Genomic DNA, 20,216 nt, shown 5'->3' with positions numbered 1-20,216 from the left:
TTCCACGGCCTTTACTTGACCTCTTCCATTTAGTCTCCTCTCACTTGGATATTGGTAGTTATTATGGGCCATCTCTTCAATTAATTCAAATTCTTCTGATTGCCTCTTCTTCATTAAAGAACCTCCTGCAGCTGCATCTACCAATTGTTTGTTACCATAATCTAGACCATTATAGAAAATCTGTACCTGTATCCATGTTGGAAAACCATGGTGTGGGCATCTTCTTAATAGTTCCTTGAAGCGCTCCCATGTATCATACAAAGTCTCTTGGTCCCATTGACAAAAATTGTTTATATCACTTTTCAATTTTGCGGTCTTTGATGGAGGAAAGAATTTGTCTAGGAATTTTACCTCCATAGCATCCCATGTAGTGATAGTACCTGCAGGTAAAGAATTTAATCACACTTTTGCCTTGTCTCTTAGAGACCAAGGAAAAAGTCTTAATCGAAAAGCATCATCAGAAACACCATTTTGTTTAGACATATCACACAATTGAAGAAAACTAGAAATATGCATGTTTGGATCTTCATGAGGCAAACCACAAAATTGAACATTATTAAGCAAAGAAGTAGTAGATGCTTCAATTTTAAAATTGTTTGATTCAATGGGTGGTCTCCTTATGCAAGACAAATCACCAACTTTCTTGTGAGCAGCATACTCGCATATGGGCAAATCATCTTCTCTTTGGTTGGCCATTGCGCCTTCTTGAGTTCCTTGGTCTATACGTACCCAAGTACCCCTTATGGCTTGTTTTCTAGGTGCTGGTTTATTTTCTAAGTCAACTCCCTCCTTGAACTCTTGATCACCACTATGACTCATACACAACACCTAATTCCTAAAAAGAGAGCAAGTAAAATAAATTAGAAAGAAAATTAGAAAATTGAACAAGAAGAAAAAAAAAATTATTAGAATTCTAATGGCTCTAACTAATCTAACAATTAAAATCAATTAGCAATAAAGAAAAACAAACTAACACTTAACTAAAAGATAAATGAAAATAACTCTAGGAAATAATGAACCAAACGAATTGAATGCAAAAAAAATTAAACCCTTTTGTGCAGGTATGCTTTTAAAGTAAACAATTATGGCAAACTAAAATTTCAACTAAAAGTAAGCTAAACCTAATCTTATTCAACCAAACAAATAAAAAATAATACTAAAATCCCTAAGTATGCTAGACTTGTAACCTAAGCACCAATAAATTAAAAACACAATTTTGGTTTCAAGTACAACAAAATAAGTATTAAAAATTCAAAGCAAGTTGGCCAAACAAGCAAAGAATTAAAACCCTAGCATGCAACACTAAAACCAAAATTAAGAAACAAATATAAAAATTTAAAATAAGAAAACAATGATCAAAGTACTACTAAACCCAATCTGAATTAATATTAATGCCTTAATCCTCGGCAACGGTGCCAAAAACTTGATATGTAAAATCAACTCGCAAGTGCACGAATCGTTTTCAAGTAATAAAGTGGAAAAATAGGGTTGTCGTACCCAAGGGATTAAGTATTAAGTACCAAAGATAATTAGGTTTTGATAATATTTGAACTAAAATTTAAGATGGCAATTGAAAACTAAATAAACTAAATTAAACAAAAGCAATCAATTAAAATTAGATCAATTTCAAGTAAGAGAGAGAATTGAATAATTATGAATACTAGGGCATTTGATTTCACCACTAACTATTCCAATTTAATTACTTAAATATGTGAATTTAATTAACTAGTAATTTTGTTAACCACACTTAATCACAAAATTAATCAAAAGTAGTTTCCACTCACAATTGATAATATTCTCATAATCTAATTTATTCCTTCCGGCCTATAAATTAAATCATGCAAATTCATCAAGCATAGATTAAGCAAATAATATGGCATGAGACATAACTATTTTCCAATCAATTATGCATTCATGTAAATCATTGGATATCCATAATATTATCCTTTTCCAAGCTTAAATATTATTAAAATCATTCATTCCTTCCGGCCTATGAAAGCATTAAGTATACCAATGATTTATTAACAAAACATATTACTAATTAAATATAACTCAACATATATTAAAATAATTAAACCTTCATAGTTAGGGCTACATCATAGCCCTAGCTATGAAAATTAGTTCATGGTAAAAATAATTTCAACATCCATAATTATTAAAAATAATTAGATTCACAATTAAAGAGAAAGGAAAAGAGAATAAAAACTATTGAAGAAATTCTCCTCCAAGAGCTCTCAAAGTAGTAGCCTTCTTCTCCAAGCAAGCCCATGTCTCTCTGCCTCCTCCAAGCTCTCCAATTGATCTTCTAAAACTTTAAAACTTTAAAACCCTAAAACCCTTAAAAGAATCTTAGAAACTCCCAAAATTTGGTTTGCTTCTATTTAAGCCTCCTAAAAGCTCTTAAATAACTCTCTAAACTTGTATATCTTCCTTCAATATGGTGGGGGCTATATATATAGGACCTTGGGAATCTTTTTCTCTCTTTATTTTCAATGTGGGAGTCTTGGAAGATACCTTTTTTAGGCCATGAAAAGGGTTGGACGAATTTCATGTGTAAAAAAGAAACTGTATATTACTTGCTCTCTACTACTTTCCTTTTATCTAATTCTTCCTAAAAAAATAGTTAATTAGTCTAATTTACCCTTAATGAAGCATGTGACATGACATGTGCCTCATTAATAATAAATTAACCAATTATTGCCACTTGTTTTTATCTTGGCTCTCAAATTGCCTTGATTCCCTCTTTTGATCAATGGTGGAGATTTAACTAGAATATTATTTTTTATAAATTCTAAACTTTAAATGATGATAACGCTTTGCTTGCGCCTCGAAATCCAAAAATAACGAGACATTTGAAATCCTCAGATCGTGATGATTCATATGACATCCACTTCCATCATGAAATTCCCGATAGAATCTTTATGGAATCTTCAAGGTATCTTTTTGGAGTCTTTTTAATGCTTAGTCCGTTCGAGCTCAAATCTTGCTTTCCACCATAATTCAACCCAAGGAATCCATTTTTATGGTTGTTTTCTTAAAATTCTTCCTTTTTTACCTAGATTAAGAAAAATACATAATTAAGTATCTTTCCATAATAAATTAACACAAACTAACAAATATTAAGCTATAAATATGGCATAAACTCATCAATATTTTAGACCTAACAACAGCTCTGGATGATTATCACTCACCATATGATGCCTGATTTCACCCACTATAGAACTCCTGTGTGTGTATATATATATATATATATATGTATGTATATGTAAAGTCTAGTTCAAATCACGATGATCTGATAGTTTTAATATTAAGTCTTTTTTTTATTAGTCCATGAATCATATTAAAAGCTAGGATTTAAAATTAAAAAATGATAAAATTCAAATTTGTTAACATAAATGTGATTTTCAATATAAACCATCAATGTGATCTAAAAGTTAAAAAAAAATAATTCTTAATATTTATCCTAATATTAAAGATTTGATTTAAACCTAATTTTATATGTGTGTGTGTATATATATATATATATATATATATGAAATATATATATATATATGAAAATTGATTGATTTAAAAAAGAAAATATATTTATATATTTATATACACAAACCTATACATACTAAAATTTTGAATAATAGGCTTAAACAAGTGACCTTTTGGGTTAGTTAAAATGCCTTTAGAATGAATAATTGGGGGCTTCTACTTGGTTAAAAGAGAACTTTTCTCTTCATGACCAAAATATCTATTCCCACTGCATTTTTTTTTTTTTTTTTGTAAATTTACTAAAATTCCCCTTGAAATTTTCTTTTCTCCATGATTTGCCTAACCAATTTTCTTTTCCATTGGAGTTTATTTTTATTGCCATATCTAGCTCCATTTTTGTGGCAATCATGAATGACTAATGGCAGCACTACTTGAAGGTTGGACAACAGATATCTAACCACCTCCGGCGATGCTTCATCATCGGAACTAAAATTTTGCTGAAAATTTTTGCAACTTTATTTAAAGGTATCTTCGCCTATCATTTAAACATCTTGTATGAATAGTTGATTGCTACAATTCAATGCATAGAGTAATTTAATATTATTGAGTACTTGGAATTTTACTCGCATAAGGAAAGGGGAGAGAGAGAGAGAGATACACTTTTATGCAAAAAGATAAAGGGATATTATGACATGAAGTCCTTATACTATGCAATTCGTGACACTTTGGTCCCTAAATTATTTTTTTTAACAATTAAATCCCTAAACTCATTGAAATTATTTACCGTTACAACAAAAATCAATTTTGTCAATAATGTTAACAGAAAAAACATGTGAGAGGAACATGCCCATTTGACAAGGACAATCAAGGTCATTCTCATGTATTCCCCTGTCCCTCATCGTGTATTCCCGTTTGCAAAGGGAAGAGAAAATTTGGGGAAAAAAGATCTAGGGTTTTAATTATGAAGTGTGATAGATTGATCAAACAAGCAAATTAAAGTTTATTTCTTTCTTTTCAATGGAACCTCACGAAGTTGTTAGGGAGAAAGATCAAAGCATGTATCAGACAAGCAAACTGAAGCTTATTTCTAGTTTGATGGAACCTTGGAAAGTTATTAAAGAGAAAAATCAACCCATAGATTGTAAGTATTCCCTTTTAAATTTTGAAGTTTGACCATTGTAAAATATGCTCTGCAACTGTGTATTAAACTTTGAATTCTTGTCTGAGTCAATATGTGATGAAAGTTGAGAAACATGGAATGGGTATCTAATTCTCAAAACAAAAGAAAATGCATTAGTCTATACCAGTTAAGACTTTGTGGAATGGAAGAAAGCTTCCGACTAAAATTAGATTTAAATCTCTATTTGTCGAAACTAAGTAAAACCAAAGCCTTTGTATATGTATTCTTTGTATGAAATATTGGCAAATGGCAACAAAGTTGAATACTATTTATATATTTTATATATATAACTTTAAAGAAATTATATTTTTTTTCAAAAAAAAAAAATTAAAAAGGTTTCATGATTGGATTGGACATTGAAATCAACAAGTGTGCTTTCAAAAAGGAAAATTGTTTGAATTTGAGTCCATCGTATTATAAAACAGAGTTTTTAAAGAATTAATTTGTGAGGAAAAAATACTAAGTGAGAACTATTTAAAAAGAGAAGACCAAATAATAGATGAATCATCTAGATGTTTTTGGTTCTTGTCCATGTTGTAACTATTAAACAGAATGCTTTGGATCGACTCTGTTATTATTTTTTCTATATTATATACATTAAAAAATTAAAAGCCTCCTAATTAAGCATTTAACTAATATAATATTATATATATACACACACATATATAGAAGGATACAATAAAGATCTATTCCAAGTTGATATTTGTAGCCTGTAGAGACATATTTTTTGCATAGATTTTATCTTTTATTTTGTGTGGTTGAATTGTTTAGTCTATGAATATGCTAAAAGTTTCTATGGTCATGATCCACTAGTATAATTTTTTGTATTTGTTTATAAAAGTGGTCTACCATTGATATGACATAGTATATTTTATAGTTATTTTAGTGTTTGCATGTTGTCCTACGAAGAAAATAATGGTTGTTTGTACTTGATTTGACCTAACATGCATTAACTGCTTTTATTGGGGTTGTTATGTGCTGAAATAAATTGTGGTCTTTAGGTTTAATAACTGTAAATTAGGAAGCCACATGAAATCGTATCCTTGAATAGTGAAACTTTAAATGATGGCATGCAAGTAGAATCACAATACATATCAACATTATCTTGGCCACAGTCACAACCACAGCCAGAGACTTAACCACAACCTAAATCAATGAAAAAGCCCAAACCAGTGACCCAATCCGATTTCCATTCTAGTGGCCAAACCCAAACCCATCCTCATCTTCAACCTAATATCCAGTCTTACATAGATGAATTATTATTTGATGACTTTGTCTTTTATGTTGATTTTGATTTGCCTAACCTTACGCCTCATTAACCATCAAAACCAACCGTAAACTAAAAATAGAACTAGAAATACTAATGATATTGAGGACGAAAATGAGTATGAGGGTGATGATCCTAATTTACAACAATTTGAATTTGAGCAGAGTGATAATGATGATGTAGCTTTTATGGACAATATTGATCCCACTATTGAGTTCGCTAGTTTTGAAAGTGTTGGTTATGTTAATTCAGATTATGGTGAGGATGATGAGATAAAGAGTATTTATGGTTCATCAAGTGATGAGGATGGAGTAAGAAGACAATAGTTTCATGAGTTCAATGTCGAGACACATATGGGTCATCTGGAGTTCAAATTAGGAATGTTATTTTCTTCGATTGATGACCTTAGACAAGCAATGAAAGAATATGGGATTAAATCTCAAAGGGACATAAAGTATTAAAAAAAAAAAGATAAAAAGAGGTTTCGAGCACTATGTAATGGTAAGAAGTGTGAATAGATTTTGTATGCTGCAATAATGAAGGACAATAAGACTTTTCATATTAGAAATTATTTTGGATCCACACTCATAGCTGCAAAGGAAATTCAACAACCCTAATGTGAACTCTAGTTGGATGGCCAAGAAATATGACAATAAATTTAGTTCAAATCCTAACTAGAGTTTGAATCATTCTTGGACACAATTAGGAATGACCTTGTCATAGAAGTAAGCAGACAACAATATTATAGGACTGAAAGGTAAGCCATGAGGATGATACAAGGAGGTATTGAGAAGTAATATGGGCCGATTTGGGATTATTATGAAGAGTTGAAGAGAAGCAATGAAAATAGCACAGTTGTTATGAAAAATGAATTTCAATGGGAGGTTAGTAGATTTCAAAGGATTTATATCTGCCTAGGAACTTGTAAAAAAGGGTTTAAAGAGGGGTGTAGGCCATTGATTGGCTTTGATGGTTGCCACATCAGAGGACAACATCAAGGCCAACTATTAACTATTGTGGGAATTGATAGTAACAATGCAATGTTTCCAATTGCATATTCATTGGTTGAAGTTGAAAACAAAGACACTTGGAGTTGCTTTTTGGAGTTTCTTATTCAAGACCTTGATATAGGGAACTCTAATGGTTGGACATTTATCTTAGATAGTTGGTGAATGCATTAAAGGACTTCTTGTCTAATGCAGAACATTAGCACTGTGTTAGACATTTTTACAACAACTTTAAAACAAGTTTTAAGAGTTTGGCTTTGAAACAAAGGCTATGGTGTGCAACTAAAGCTAGTACAGTGGCAAGATATGAAGCTGAGATGACTAAGATAAAGGAATTATCTGGTGATGCTTTCAAATGGGTAAGTGAGAAGGTTCCTAAGCATTAGTCTAGATCATATTTTATGACTATGCCAAAATGTGATATTCTGTTGAATAATTTATATAAGGCTTTTAAATGGAGCATAATAGCAGTTAGAGATAAGCCTATTATAACCCTATTGTAGTGTATTAGATGCAAAATCATGTATAGAACGGCATCTAAAAGAGAGGCAGTGAATAAGTGGAATGGGGAGCTTGGACCAAGGGTGTCAAAAATATTTTAAAAAATGGAGTTTAATGGAAGGATTTGCATACCTGATTAGGTAGGACAACTAAAATTCCAAGATAGAATGGTAGATGGATGTCAATATGTGGTAGATCTACAACAATACACTTGCTCTTGTAGAAACTAGGATTTAACAGGGATTCCATGCCCTCTTGCCATATCTGCTATTATGTTAAGAGACATGGAACCTTTTTTGGCATTTGTAAACCCATGGTACAAAAAGGATGCCTATATGAAAGCCTACTCCCCTATTGTGGCCTAATGAATGGCCTAAATTTATAGCCGAAGTCTCGATTTCCTCCATTGTATCCACCCAAATTTCACAAGCTACCTGGTAGACCAAGGAGAGTTAGAAGAAAGGAACCAGATGAACAGCCATCCAAAAAGTTAAGGAAGAGTGGTGTGATAATGACCTGTAGAAAATGTGGATCAACTGGCCATAACTCTAGGTTGTGCAAAGCATCTTGTGCAGAAGCAATTACAAAGGTGGAATACGCTTTTTACCTTTTGTTTCAATCGTATTTAATTTTTTCTTTTTTTTTTAACATGTTTTGCATAATTTCAGCAGCTTAATGGAAGGCAAACTACTGCATTAATAGCAAATGAACCAACACAAAATACAGTGGTAAACTTTCAGATTTTCTTTATATATTAAAACTTTTAAGCTTTCACCATGAATAATGTATATATGGTTTCATATTGATATTTTAGTTTCAATGATATTTAATTTTAACTTGCTTTTTTTGACATGTTATACAAATTCAACAGGTGAGTGGAAGGCAAACTACTGCATCAAATGGCAAATGAACCAACTAAAAAAGTAAATGTAAACTTTCATATTCTCTTTATATATTAAGACTTTAAAGGGACACCATATAATATATATATATATATATGGTTTTATATTCAATAACATTCTTATTCTAGTATCTGGCTTTATATTAGTATTGGATAAACACTAATTTATGTATTGGTGTTTTTGCATAGCATCAGGATAGATAAGCTACCAGTAAAGGGGTCATCAAATAGAAAATGAAGCATTGCCATACACATGTTTTTGGGGTTGTACATTGTATTTGTGGCTTTCATTTTGAAACAGTTATTTATTATTTTTTTTAGGACACTAGAAAATGAATATTGTATAGTCAATATTGGTAAAGTACCAATATGTGACAGATGCTATTTTTATTGGTAAAGCACCATATTTTATGAAATAAATATTTGTTAAATGTTGTTTATGAGTAAGAAAATGGCACATGACGTTTCCATATACATGTAATATTTTGGAACAAAATGATCAAATATTAATGAAATATATTTTGACCAATGATTGTCCAAATTTATGTATTATGCTTTATTCACATTTATGTGTTAGCTCAAATTGAAAATAAATATTTCAATGGCTGTAGCATGTCTATTTTTTGAAAGTAAACATAAAATACAGCATGTAAAGTTTTTGAATATCTAATTAGTTAGACAAATTAAATACACTATAAATTTACATTGTCATTTCACTCCATTTGATTAAGTACAAATATCTAAGATGTTCAATATCAGCACTCGAGATGTTACATAAAAAAGTGCCTTATCGACTCTCAAAAATCAAAGCTAATTAGTTACTTGGTTAACTTAATTTCTATAATGGATCCTTTTCTTTTGGATCCCAGGCAAACTGGCAAAGCCAACTTTGGCCCTACCCTTTAGCCAGCCACACTCTCCGTGTTTTTATTACAATTTTAATAAAGTTGCAGTGTGTACTTTCTGACATATCCAGGCATGCACTTCCACAACTAGCTCACTCCCAACAAACCGAATCTGGATCAGAAAACCGTATTGGGGCCAATATGGTAACAAATTATAATGAAACGAAGCAAGATATTAACATTGCCACAAATATATATGATGTCTGGCTCGAGGGCAATACAATTTCAACAGCTAAAGTATGAACTGGATCATATGGTATAATAGAAGATACTTATCAATGGTGTTGAACCATAAGCTGTCCTTGTGCAACGGTGGAAAAATGATGGAAGCATGGTACAGGAGAAAAATGTGAGATATGTAATATTAAAACACTTTTATGGGAAATATATATGTGGCTTTAAAATTTACAAATAAATGAGTTTCATTGTCAAAGAAGCACTCTTTCAACCGATAAATACAGAGACTAGTCAATAAAGATCGCCAAAACTGCCCCAGACTTTATTATTAACTTAAGAGCTTAATATAAACATGAATTTTCCAGTATATGAGGAATAGGTATAATGACAGGAACATTTATTAGTAATTACGAACAAATATAACTGCAGGATGAATAATTAAGCATGGGAGCATCATACCTTACAAACAACAGCAGTGAACACAAGCAAAAGATAACTCAAGCAATGAAGTCTCACATATTTCTTGATGACATATATATCCTGCATATTAAGACAAGAAGTAGTTAGCGCATTTTTGAAAGTCAATAAGGCATAAGTAACTTCAACTTCCACACCCCCCCCCCCCCCCCCCCCCCCAAAAAAAAAAAAAAAAAAAAGCAAAAAAGAGCCAAAAATCATTAAAAAGTGCTCCACTTCAATCCTGTACTCAAGGCTAATTAGTTACTTGGTTTCATTACTTCCTAACAACATCTAGCTATCATTAATAAAACATAGTTTACTAAGAACTTTGTCTCTCTTATATGACACGTAAATTTCTTTGCTATTCTTAAATTAGTTCTTTTTTATTTGCAAAGAGAAATGGAAAAGACCTATGGATTATGGAAAGAATGAAGGCAAATAGGGACTGTGGCTATGTTAAAAAGCTTGCACCAATAAACAAACATTTATTCATTCCCACATACATAAATAAATATGGATTTTCAATATTTAATGAAAAGTAATTGTAAGTTTCCGAATACACCATTAGACATTCATGGGAGACCTTTCAAAAAATTAAACTGCCCTCATTTTCACTTATAGATTTCAAATCATTCCTTAATTTTATCCTTAATAAATCATAGTCTTAAATTCAAATAAAATAAATATTAGATAAATTAATATTCGTAGATTTAGTATACTCAATTACTCACTTACAGGACTCATTTATGTCATTAATAGGATTGACTTGTTTATTAATTTATAGTAGGGCTCTTAATCCCACACTTTTTGTAATATTTCTGTTAGTCCATTGGATTGGAGACTAACTTTTTTTTTTTAAGCTCATTGACTTACCCATATTTTTATTATTATTATATTATTAAATAATTATTTTTTTGTGTGTGTTAAAATTAATGAGTAAGTCTGATTTGCAGAGACTATAAAATATCTAGGACAAGCAAATAGATATAGGATGGTATTTTGTGATTAGGGTTTTAGATATTAGTTTGAGAATAGTATATTCATAGGCACTATTATTATGTTGTTTTCTATTTTGCAGGATTAAAGATTTAATTTATCAATGACTGCATTTGGAGGTCAGTAATTTATGCTTTAATAGAATTTGTTATATATATTTAAGGTCCGTAAATTTTAACAAATACAGTTAAACTTTAATCAAAACCGAATAACTACCTCAATATTTATTTTTATAATTAAAAAAAATAAATAAATAAATAAAACAAGAATTAGAAAGAAACCTTATTTTTTGACAACCATGGAACCTTCTTCCTACATTTAAGTTAGTCCAAGATGTCTTTTCGGCAACAAGGCATCCATCATGGCTCACTTTTCAGTCCATTTTTATTTTCTTCTATGATTTGCGAATTCCATCTTACATTTCTTAATTCCAAAATCAAAGTTGCAGACCTAAGTTTTTACAGGATTTGGGGAAGAGACGTGATTGGTATCGAGTGCAAATGACCTTGGTTGCCCTAGTCAAATAGGCATGTACATCTCACATGCTCTTTCTGTTAACATTATTAACGGAATTAATGTTTTGTCCCAACGGTGTATAATTCCAATGAATTCCAGGATTTATTTGTTAAAAAAAATAGTTTAGGAACCAAAATATCACATACCCGATAATTCAGGGACTTCATGCGATAATATCTCAAAAATAAAATAAAAACAAAAAACCATAACACCCATCTCATTAGTCATCACTGATAAGTTTGCCGTCAAGAGAAGAAATTTTTAAAAGGAAATAAATTAAAAATCAAAGGGCTTTCGGTAATGTCATAAGAGAAGGCAGTTTAGCACGAAATTGGCATCATGTAAAAAGAATCAACCGATTAAAAATATGAGCTGAAGTGAAAGATAAATGAGTTTAAAGTTTAGGACAATTTAACCTACCTAAGACTACAAGACAAAAAATACCATTTATTAGTTTAATGTAAGATTATTTCATTATTATTAGGTTAAAAATTTTCAAATGTGTCATTTATTAATAAAAATAATCTAGATTAAATTTATACTGTATAACTTGTAATAATCAAATCAATCTCCAATCAAAATCTCCAGCGCTATCTTTTGTATAAAAATAATTTTGTTTAGATAAAATATAAATTTTCAATTTAAGTCTATTGGGTTCTTTGTATCAAAATTGAGTATTAACAGTGTTTACATTTAACAACTAAAATACATTTTTTTTAATCAAAAAATAAAAGCATGCTTTTATTTTTTTTAAAAGAACTCATTTAATATTGTATTTCTTAATAGAAAATATTAATTCCATTACCTATATTAAAAGATTTAACAAAATTAGGTTTTAAAAGTTCAAGTTTATAGGAAGAAATGTACTATTAATTCCAGTACCATAATTATAAGATTTAACAAAAATTAGGTTTCACATACTCAAGTTTTCAGAAAGAAATCTTTTTGTTTTTAAATTAAATATACAGCTACTGTTTTGACTGATCTTCCACGTACAATTGGAATTTTACATTTTGCTACTAAACCAATAAATTGGTCGTGGTTAGGAAATGCAATAAAATAAAAACCGTAAAAAGAATTTTATTCGCTTGGGAGAAATAAACCTGAAATTAGAGCCAAATTAATTCTTTTTAATCTTTTTCAACATCCACAAAAATTATTTACAAATTAGATGCTGAGTAACAGTTTTCTTCCACTTCAACTTTCAATCTTCAAATGCTTCACTAGCAAACTAGCATCCACAACTCTTTGAGATCAAAAACCCATCCATCATCATCATCATGTTTTCGCTGCCATAGAATTCCTTGTTCCTCCAATAATTGTGCCAACCCTCTCTCCTTTTATGGCTCTTGAGATGTAACCTGGTTTGGATAGATTGAAGACAACAACTGCAGCAAAGCAAAGAAGCTCAGGCCTATATGTGACGTTTACTTACTAGATTGTTATATATAAGCCCTTAAGTGTGGGCATAAAGCTTAATTATCTTCAACATAAACATACCAGGAATGTTATTTTCTTGACAGAGAGTAATTGCAGTCATGTCCATTACGGAAAGATCTTTCGAAGTCACCTCCTGATATGTTAGAGTGTCAAGAAGACGAGCATTTGGATTTCTCCTTGGATCATCATCATAGACCCCATCAACATTTGTAGCTTTCAGCACCACCTCTGCATTAACTGGGTCATCATTTGAATAATGATTAATAGTTCAAAATCAAAGTTGTTAGTTTGAGAAATCATTGTCAACCAAAACAAGTTGTAAATATGCAACTAAAATCCTATAAATCCCAACTTTTGTCTTTTCATATTTTTCCCAAATGAATTTTCCACTGCCCGAAAAACTTTAGATGTTTAAGCAGCAAGCCGTAGCATTTTCCTTGTCATTTTGGGAAATTATGGAAACCTAAAAATTTGGAATTCCTTTTCCTCTTGATATCAGGAGTATCATGACTACGTTAGGATAGGAGTAAGGAAAAAAATTATACGTGAATGGATAATCTAGCAAAATTCCATATGAAAATCTCACATACATTTCACATTATGATTAATATGTTAGTACCAAACAAAAGAAAAAGTGTAGAATAAAATAGGAGAGAGAAACAGGGTGAAAGAGAAGCATGCAGAGTGAGGGGAAAATGAGAATAGCAAGGGAGGTAAGTTGATAGTCTTAACATCTCTAAAATTACCCATATGCAAACTCAACATTAAGTATAAACTATCTGAAATAAATAAGGAAATCCCAAATAAAATAAATAGTTAAAATTAATAAGGAAAGGCAGAACCTAAATAGAAACTAAACACTAGGGGATAGACTATTATCTTCACCATTAATAAATACCAAAAGCACTTGCGTATTCCATATAAACAACTAAAAACTTACTTTCTGCACAACGAAGGGCAGCAGCGGTATCTGTAGTGAAAAATGGATTTCCTGTCCCAGCTGCAAAAATTACAACCCTCCCTTTTTCCAAATGCCTTACAGCCCTTCTACGTATATAAGGCTCTGCAACCTCAGACATTCGGAATGCAGTCTGCACTCGAGTAGGGATGCCAATACTCTCCATCGTTGCTTGAAGAAATATGGCGTTCATGACAGTTGCCAACATCCTATAAATTCAGTAAATAAAATAAAGGAACAGGGAACTTTAATTGATTTTTTTAATTATATAAAATAAATCAAATAAATCCTCCTATAAACTATGATTTAAAACTTTTCTTGAACCTTGTCTTTTCTGAATCACCAAGTTATATGTTTTTACTGTCCCACATAATCCTCATATCTCAAGTCTTCTTCCCTCTTAAACTCCCTTTTAGATTTGGGATATTAGAGTAAAATAGAAAATATACATACAAACATATGGATATATTATATAGTGGCAATGTGCTAACTGTGGTGTCCAAATCTTAACTAAATGGATGGAACCGTAAAAGTAGTATTGGTATTTAGTGCCTACTGACAAAGAATCCTAAATTTTTGAAGGAATCATTAAAAGATTCAGTATAAAAGCCTCTGTCTCGAAATCCTTCTATGGTACAGACAATAAAAAAACATATTTACAGATAAATGTTGCAACACTGACAAAAATTTAAAGCAAAAATAATTTTGCATCCGTAACGTAATTCTGTATGTACTTTAGGTTGTGGTGTCCAATCAATTACTAAAAAACTATATTACCTCAAAGCCTCACTTGCAACTTTTACACAAACAAAACGAAAACGTGTACAGAACAAAAAATAAACCATATCAGTGGTAAATGACTTGAAGGAAAAATGCAGCTCCTTCGAGCTCACACTGCATCTAGTCAATCCAGATAAAAGGGAATACCCAATGTAATCAGCAGATGAACGGTCAAGACCACTACTTCCAGCCCAGGAGGAGCCACGGAATATATTCCCTCCACCAACCACAATTGCTACCTGCAGCATTTGCTTAAGATGATCAAGACATTCACTAAAACCAAGAAATTAAATTCTATATCACTTGATCTTTATTGTAACAATTTAATGAAATATATCATATTTTATTTGGAAAGTACATGTAAAGAACATTGCAACTGATCCAAAATATTATTATGGTTTCTAATTTTTCTGTATAATTCAACAATTAAAACCTACTTCACTTGTTATAAACATAAAGTGTATCCAAAATTGCATATTATTCCCTGCAATCAGTTGAAAGTGTACAGTAGTCAACAATAAAAATCACAAAACAAACTGCAAAACCAACACCACTTGACCTTATATATTTGTATCTGTGTTTGTGTCTAAATATTTACATGTTTGTTCATGCACGCATGCATTCCATATGTACATAATCTAGCTGGTCGTGTTGAAAATATACCTCAATGCCAAGGCGAGTCACAGCTGCAACCTCTCTTGCAATTGACATCGTGATCTAGTATTTTAGGCAAAAGAAAATTATAGCCATGCTTCAAAAACCGTCTTCAGGAGATTCAAATAAAATAAACAGAGATATAATCATTGACAGTCTGACCTTCGGGTCAATATTCTGTGTTTGATCCCCAGCAAGTGCTTCTCCACTTACTTTAAGCAAGACCCTTTGCCATTTATAAGATGTTCTTGACATGGTGGTTTCACTCATTGTCAACCCAAATGAAGATGCAGATGAAATTTGTGACCGCCTGATAAAGAAAATGAAGTTAAAAGTTGGACAACTGAGCGTTGCTGTTGATAGCTATAACTAACAATGAAGTTGCTGTTGCAAGTGGCACAAAATCAAAGCTTCAGCAAATAAATGTATAAAATAGTGAACCCAGTTAAGTTTTGGATAGTTAAGAATTGAAATAGCATTAATTTACAGATGAATACAATTCCTGAGAGCTCACTGGTTCAACTTTGCAAGAAAGACTTGGTGAGGTTTACACCAATATCACCATTATAGTAGTGTACTGCAGAAGGCTTTTGAGTCAACAACCTAACGATAATACCTCTATACTGCTCTCCTGTAAGATAAAACAAACTATAATGGTGCAAACAAATGCATTGACCCATAACCTGCCTTTGAGCTAAAATATTGCACTTGAATATATTTTCAATGCTGATGGTTAGGAATCTTGCATCATAACCTCAGTGTACAAAAGATAATTTCAGATAGAGTAGTCCAGATTCTTAGGAAGGTACTTATTGGTGTTGTAGAACAAATAACAGGAGAAAATCTTATAGAAGAAATTTTTTATCTTTCGGGTAAATAAAATATTAAAAGATGTTCTACGGCATGTAACTGCAGGAACAGCCAACACAGCTCCAAATAAGAATTACAGAAAACTATATTTTCTCGTAAGGAAGGGCCAAAATGTTGTAAGACCCTTTTTACACTATAATTATCCAATGGGTACTAAAGCAAGTAATGTATTTGTTTATTTTTATGTTTAGCAGCAAAATGGTAAGACCGCGTTCACAAACTAATTGTCTAATTGCGACCAAAATAAGTTGGTCATGTATTGAAGTTATAAAATTTCTTCATTTTTTAACTAGCTATTCTCCAGAGAATCAACTGGAGAAGTAATTCGTGTTTAATTTACCCCAGTAAAATTGCATACTCATAACTTTTCAATAAGAAGAACGATAGTTGTCAGTAAACTCCTAGAGTGGTAAGTCCATATCAAACTGCAAATGAAAACAAGCTCTTAAGTTGAAATTACTAGTTTAAAGACCATGTGCACTCTGTCATGTCTTTACAAGTTCATTTCAATCCACAGCAATTAATCTGCTTCGGTTTGGAAAATTATGCGGAGGATAACTTTCCAACCAATTAATATTTAAGTGTAAAACAGACAAAAATAAGTCTGATAGAAATAAGTGAAAGCTGTCATAATAATAGAATATGTTCCATCACAAGGAATACAGAAACGAAACATTAAAGCAGTCTGCAATTCTACAACTTTATAAATATTCTGCAGAATACGCTCAACATTCTAAAGTCAAACACTAGCAATATTTATTAACCCAGTTAAAAAATCACAACATATCAGCATCAAAATGCAATCTTTAAGACCATTCCACTTAGACATTTGAGCAAACACCCAATACTCGCAATTCCATGTATACTCCACAAACAACTTAGAAATTCTGATAACCCATTAAACAAAAATAGAAAGAAAGACAAGTCTTTCACATACCCATTTCCTATATTCATGGTGTCAGAGTTGGAATCCATCTGAGAAGATGAACAGCTAAGCACCAAGCGCCTATTTGAGCTTGGTTTACCAACCTTCAAACCGTAATGGTGTTTCAAAGAACCCAAAGATGGTTTTGTAAATGAAGAAGAAAAAGACGAGGAAGTAGAGGGTATGGAATTGAAGACGGCGAAAAAGTTAGTAGAGATTGCCATCACAAACAGAGAGTGATGATGAAACTTCCACTTCTTCTTCTTCTTCTGTTTGCTCGCCCTACCACCGAGGCTTTCGTTCAATTTTCAGGGGCTTCACTAGTGGATAATTCTATTTATTTTATTTTTTGGATTTTATTTTTGTTTTATTTTTTGTTAACTTGTGGGTTTTCCAAAAATAAATGTTAACTTCTACAGTCAGAATAATAATAATAATAATAATATCATTTTTCTCAATAAATTTACATTTTCCTGCGTACCAGAAAAATATCTAGATCTTGTGAGAAACCGATCAAGGAATATCCAAATTTGTTTCATTGAAAAACAAAAAATAAAATAAAAAAATTGGTTTTTGGCTTCGGTCTATTTATTCCCTTCCCCTTACCCCCCGGCCCCTTTTTGGATTTAGGAAAAACCACAAATTAAGCGTAATTTTCATCCATATATTTTAAGCAGTTTTTCTCTTTAATAGTTTCATTTCCAATTTTTTTTTTTTTTGAAAACAATACAAATATTCAAATTCTTGCTAATATAAACAATATATGTGTAAATAGTAATATTTATTTGTATAAAAAAAAAATTATCAAACATAGAAAGAAGAACGGGAATAAGAATTGTTTTAGTTCATCTTTTACCAATTTTGATATATGTATTTAAAAAAAATTAAAACAATTAAAAAAAGTAAAAAAGTAAAAAAGTAAAAATAAATAATAAATAATAAATAATGAAAAGGATAGTTGACTATATAATAGTAACTAATTTGAAAAGTAGCATGTCAATTTCGTCAAATTCCTCTAAAATATTTTAGAAAGGCGTTTAAGCAGTTTGTCTTTTTAACAGTTTCAACCCCAAATTTTTTTTAAGACAGTAAAAATATTCAAATTAATTGCAATTATAAACAATATATGTTTAAATAGTAATATTTCTTTGTATAAAAAAATTATCAGGCATAGAAAGAAAACAGAGAAAAAAAAATTGTTTTAGTTCATCTTTTATCAATTTTGATGTGAGAAGTACTAGTTATATTAACAAACAAATTCTATATAGTTTTATTATAAATTTATATTTTTATCTTTATTTAAAATTATTATTAAAAATATTTACTAATTAAAAAATATTTCTATTCAAAATTATATGATTGAACATTTCAAATGGTATTCAGAAATATATGATTAAATTTTTTAAATATATTTAGAAGTAGGTGATTGAACGTCTTTAAAATATATATATCTCATGCATATTTAGAAATATACGACTAAACATCTTAAATGCATTCAGAAATACACAGCTAAGCTTCTTCAAATACAAACATCTCAATTATATTCAGAAATATGTGATTGAACATCTCAAATGTATTCAAAAGTATACGATCGAGTATCTTTAGAAACTTTTATAATTTTAAGACCGAACATTCCAACAAATACATTTTTCCATTGCCTAAAAGTGTTCTAATGAGAAAGAAAATTTTATGGAATTTCTATAACTATTAATTTTATCCAAAAGTGTCGTGAAGAATTTTCTTAGAGTGGTGTTTGATTTGTAAGCAATTTGTAAAAAAAATAAGTATTTTTTTAGCTTAATTAAGACTATGAATTATAGATAGTTTAGGTATTAGAAATTTTTTTTTTTATATTTTTTAAATTGTGAAAAAATCTCTCTTTCAGTATATGTATATTAAAATAATAATAATAATAAAAGGGATAATTAACTATATAATTTATATTAGCAACCATTTTGAAAAGTAATATGTCAATTTTGTCACATGAACTCTACATAGTATCATTCTTTACATACTATCATTTAAATATATAAAAAATAAAAGTTAACTTTATACAGTATTTCTAATATCTAAAATACCCACAATTCATAGAGTCTTAACTAAGTTAAAAAAAATATATATTTTTTTTCTTTCTTTCACAAATCGCTTACAAATCAAACATCACTTCACAAAAACTCTTTACAATGCTTTTAAACTAAATTGATAGTCATGGAAATTCAACAAAAAAAATTTTCGGTTAGAACACTTTTGGACAATGGAAAGATTTATTCGTTAGAGTATTTAGTCTCAAAATTATGAACGTCTCTAAAGATATTTGATCGTATAGTTTTGAACACATTTGAGATGTTCAATCACATACTTTTGAATATATTTAAAATGCTAGTATCTGAATATGTTGAGTCACATCCTTCTGAACATATTTGAGCTATTCGTATCTGAAGATATTAAGTTGCATACTTTTAAATACATTTAATATGTTTAGGGATGAGAATTCGCCCGTGCCCGCACAATCGACAACCCGCTGGGGTGTTGACCCAATACAGATGAAGATCGGACCGATCACTAAGGCTCAAGCCAAGAGATTTAAGGACAATTTGGCTGCATTTATACAGGGAATAACCAATTCTCAAAAAAGCTTGTCAATACTCGAAGAAGGCTTGTCAATACCCGAAGATACAAGCCTGTTTTAAGCATCCAAGTGGTGGAAGCCGTTACAGACCCGGGTAGCTGTTTTAGTGCAAATATGGACTCCAAGCATCACGAATGGACCCAACACTTCCTGGATCCAAAGGATATCACCAAGAGGCCATAGAATCATGACAAGGCAGAATCAAAAGCACCTAAAAACCTACTTGTACAGAAAGCATCTTAATTTGGCCAAATATGTGCTATTTAGCCACTGACTTTGACTTTTCTTCTTATTCAAGCAAGTTTAACTTATTCCAATCAAGGACAACATGTGGGAATCATTATTAATCATATTTGGCATCCTACATATCATATGGAAGCTGATTTGATGCTCAAACAAGCTAGACATTGGTCAAAATACCTTAGTAGTCAAACTAGTCAATTAGTTTTCTAAGTTGATTTTGACTTTTTGTTTTAAGAAATTAGTCTTATATTTGGTTTCTATTTCTTTATTTGCTGGATAAATCAACTTAGGAAAGTTATTATTTTATTATTTTATTATAAATTAATTA

The 20,216-nt window shown here is 30.6% G+C and overlaps 1 protein-coding gene, 1 long non-coding RNA gene and 1 other non-coding gene across 5 annotated transcripts; 2 read left to right on the top strand and 1 right to left on the bottom strand.

Annotated features, from left to right (window-relative positions):
• Positions 1-202: 202 nt before the first annotated feature.
• LOC112489760 (small nucleolar RNA R71) lies at positions 203-309 on the top strand. The gene has a single exon (XR_003054032.3). It is a non-coding gene; the product is annotated as a small nucleolar RNA R71 (small nucleolar RNA).
• Positions 310-4,187: 3,878 nt separating this feature from the next.
• On the top strand, positions 4,188-8,767 carry LOC107427204 (uncharacterized). 3 transcript variants are annotated; one of them, XR_009639783.1, is made up of 5 exons: positions 4,202-4,621; positions 7,821-8,024; positions 8,104-8,163; positions 8,307-8,358; positions 8,526-8,767. It is a non-coding gene; the product is annotated as an uncharacterized LOC107427204 (long non-coding RNA). The 3 variants fall into 3 exon arrangements; XR_009639782.1 differs by lacking the exon at positions 7,821-8,024 and having other exon boundaries at positions 4,188-4,621; XR_009639781.1 differs by lacking the exon at positions 4,202-4,621 and having other exon boundaries at positions 4,628-8,024.
• Positions 8,768-12,444: 3,677 nt separating this feature from the next.
• Positions 12,445-17,385, bottom strand: LOC107427198 (uridylate kinase PUMPKIN, chloroplastic). Its single transcript, XM_016037560.4, has 7 exons — positions 17,029-17,385; positions 15,384-15,531; positions 15,231-15,284; positions 14,715-14,806; positions 13,770-13,996; positions 12,890-13,066; positions 12,445-12,777 (listed from the first exon to the last, which is right to left on the bottom strand). The coding sequence occupies exons 1-7, from the start codon at positions 17,238-17,240 to the stop codon at positions 12,668-12,670; spliced, it is 1,020 nt and encodes a 339-aa protein (XP_015893046.1). The 5' UTR covers positions 17,241-17,385; the 3' UTR covers positions 12,445-12,667.
• Positions 17,386-20,216: the final 2,831 nt, after the last annotated feature.

Source organism: Ziziphus jujuba, chromosome 7 (genome assembly GCF_031755915.1).
Source record: "Ziziphus jujuba cultivar Dongzao chromosome 7, ASM3175591v1".
Lineage (NCBI taxonomy): Eukaryota > Viridiplantae > Streptophyta > Magnoliopsida > Rosales > Rhamnaceae > Ziziphus > Ziziphus jujuba.
Note: the sequence above shows the minus strand (reverse complement) of the source record. Positions and strands in the feature narration are given on the sequence as shown.

Excerpts from the sequence above, each read along its gene's own strand:
- LOC107427198 (XM_016037560.4), bottom strand. The coding sequence starts at position 17,240 with ATGGCAATCTCTACTAACTTTTTCGCCGTCTTCAATTCCATACCCTCT. Across the intron at positions 15,285-15,383 it reads CACAGAATATTGACCCGAAG|ATCACGATGTCAATTGCAAG; the intron begins GTCAGACTGTCA and ends CTAAAATACTAG. Across the intron at positions 13,067-13,769 it reads TGCCCTTCGTTGTGCAGAAA|TTAATGCAGAGGTGGTGCTG; the intron begins GTAAGTTTTTAG and ends ATGATGACCCAG.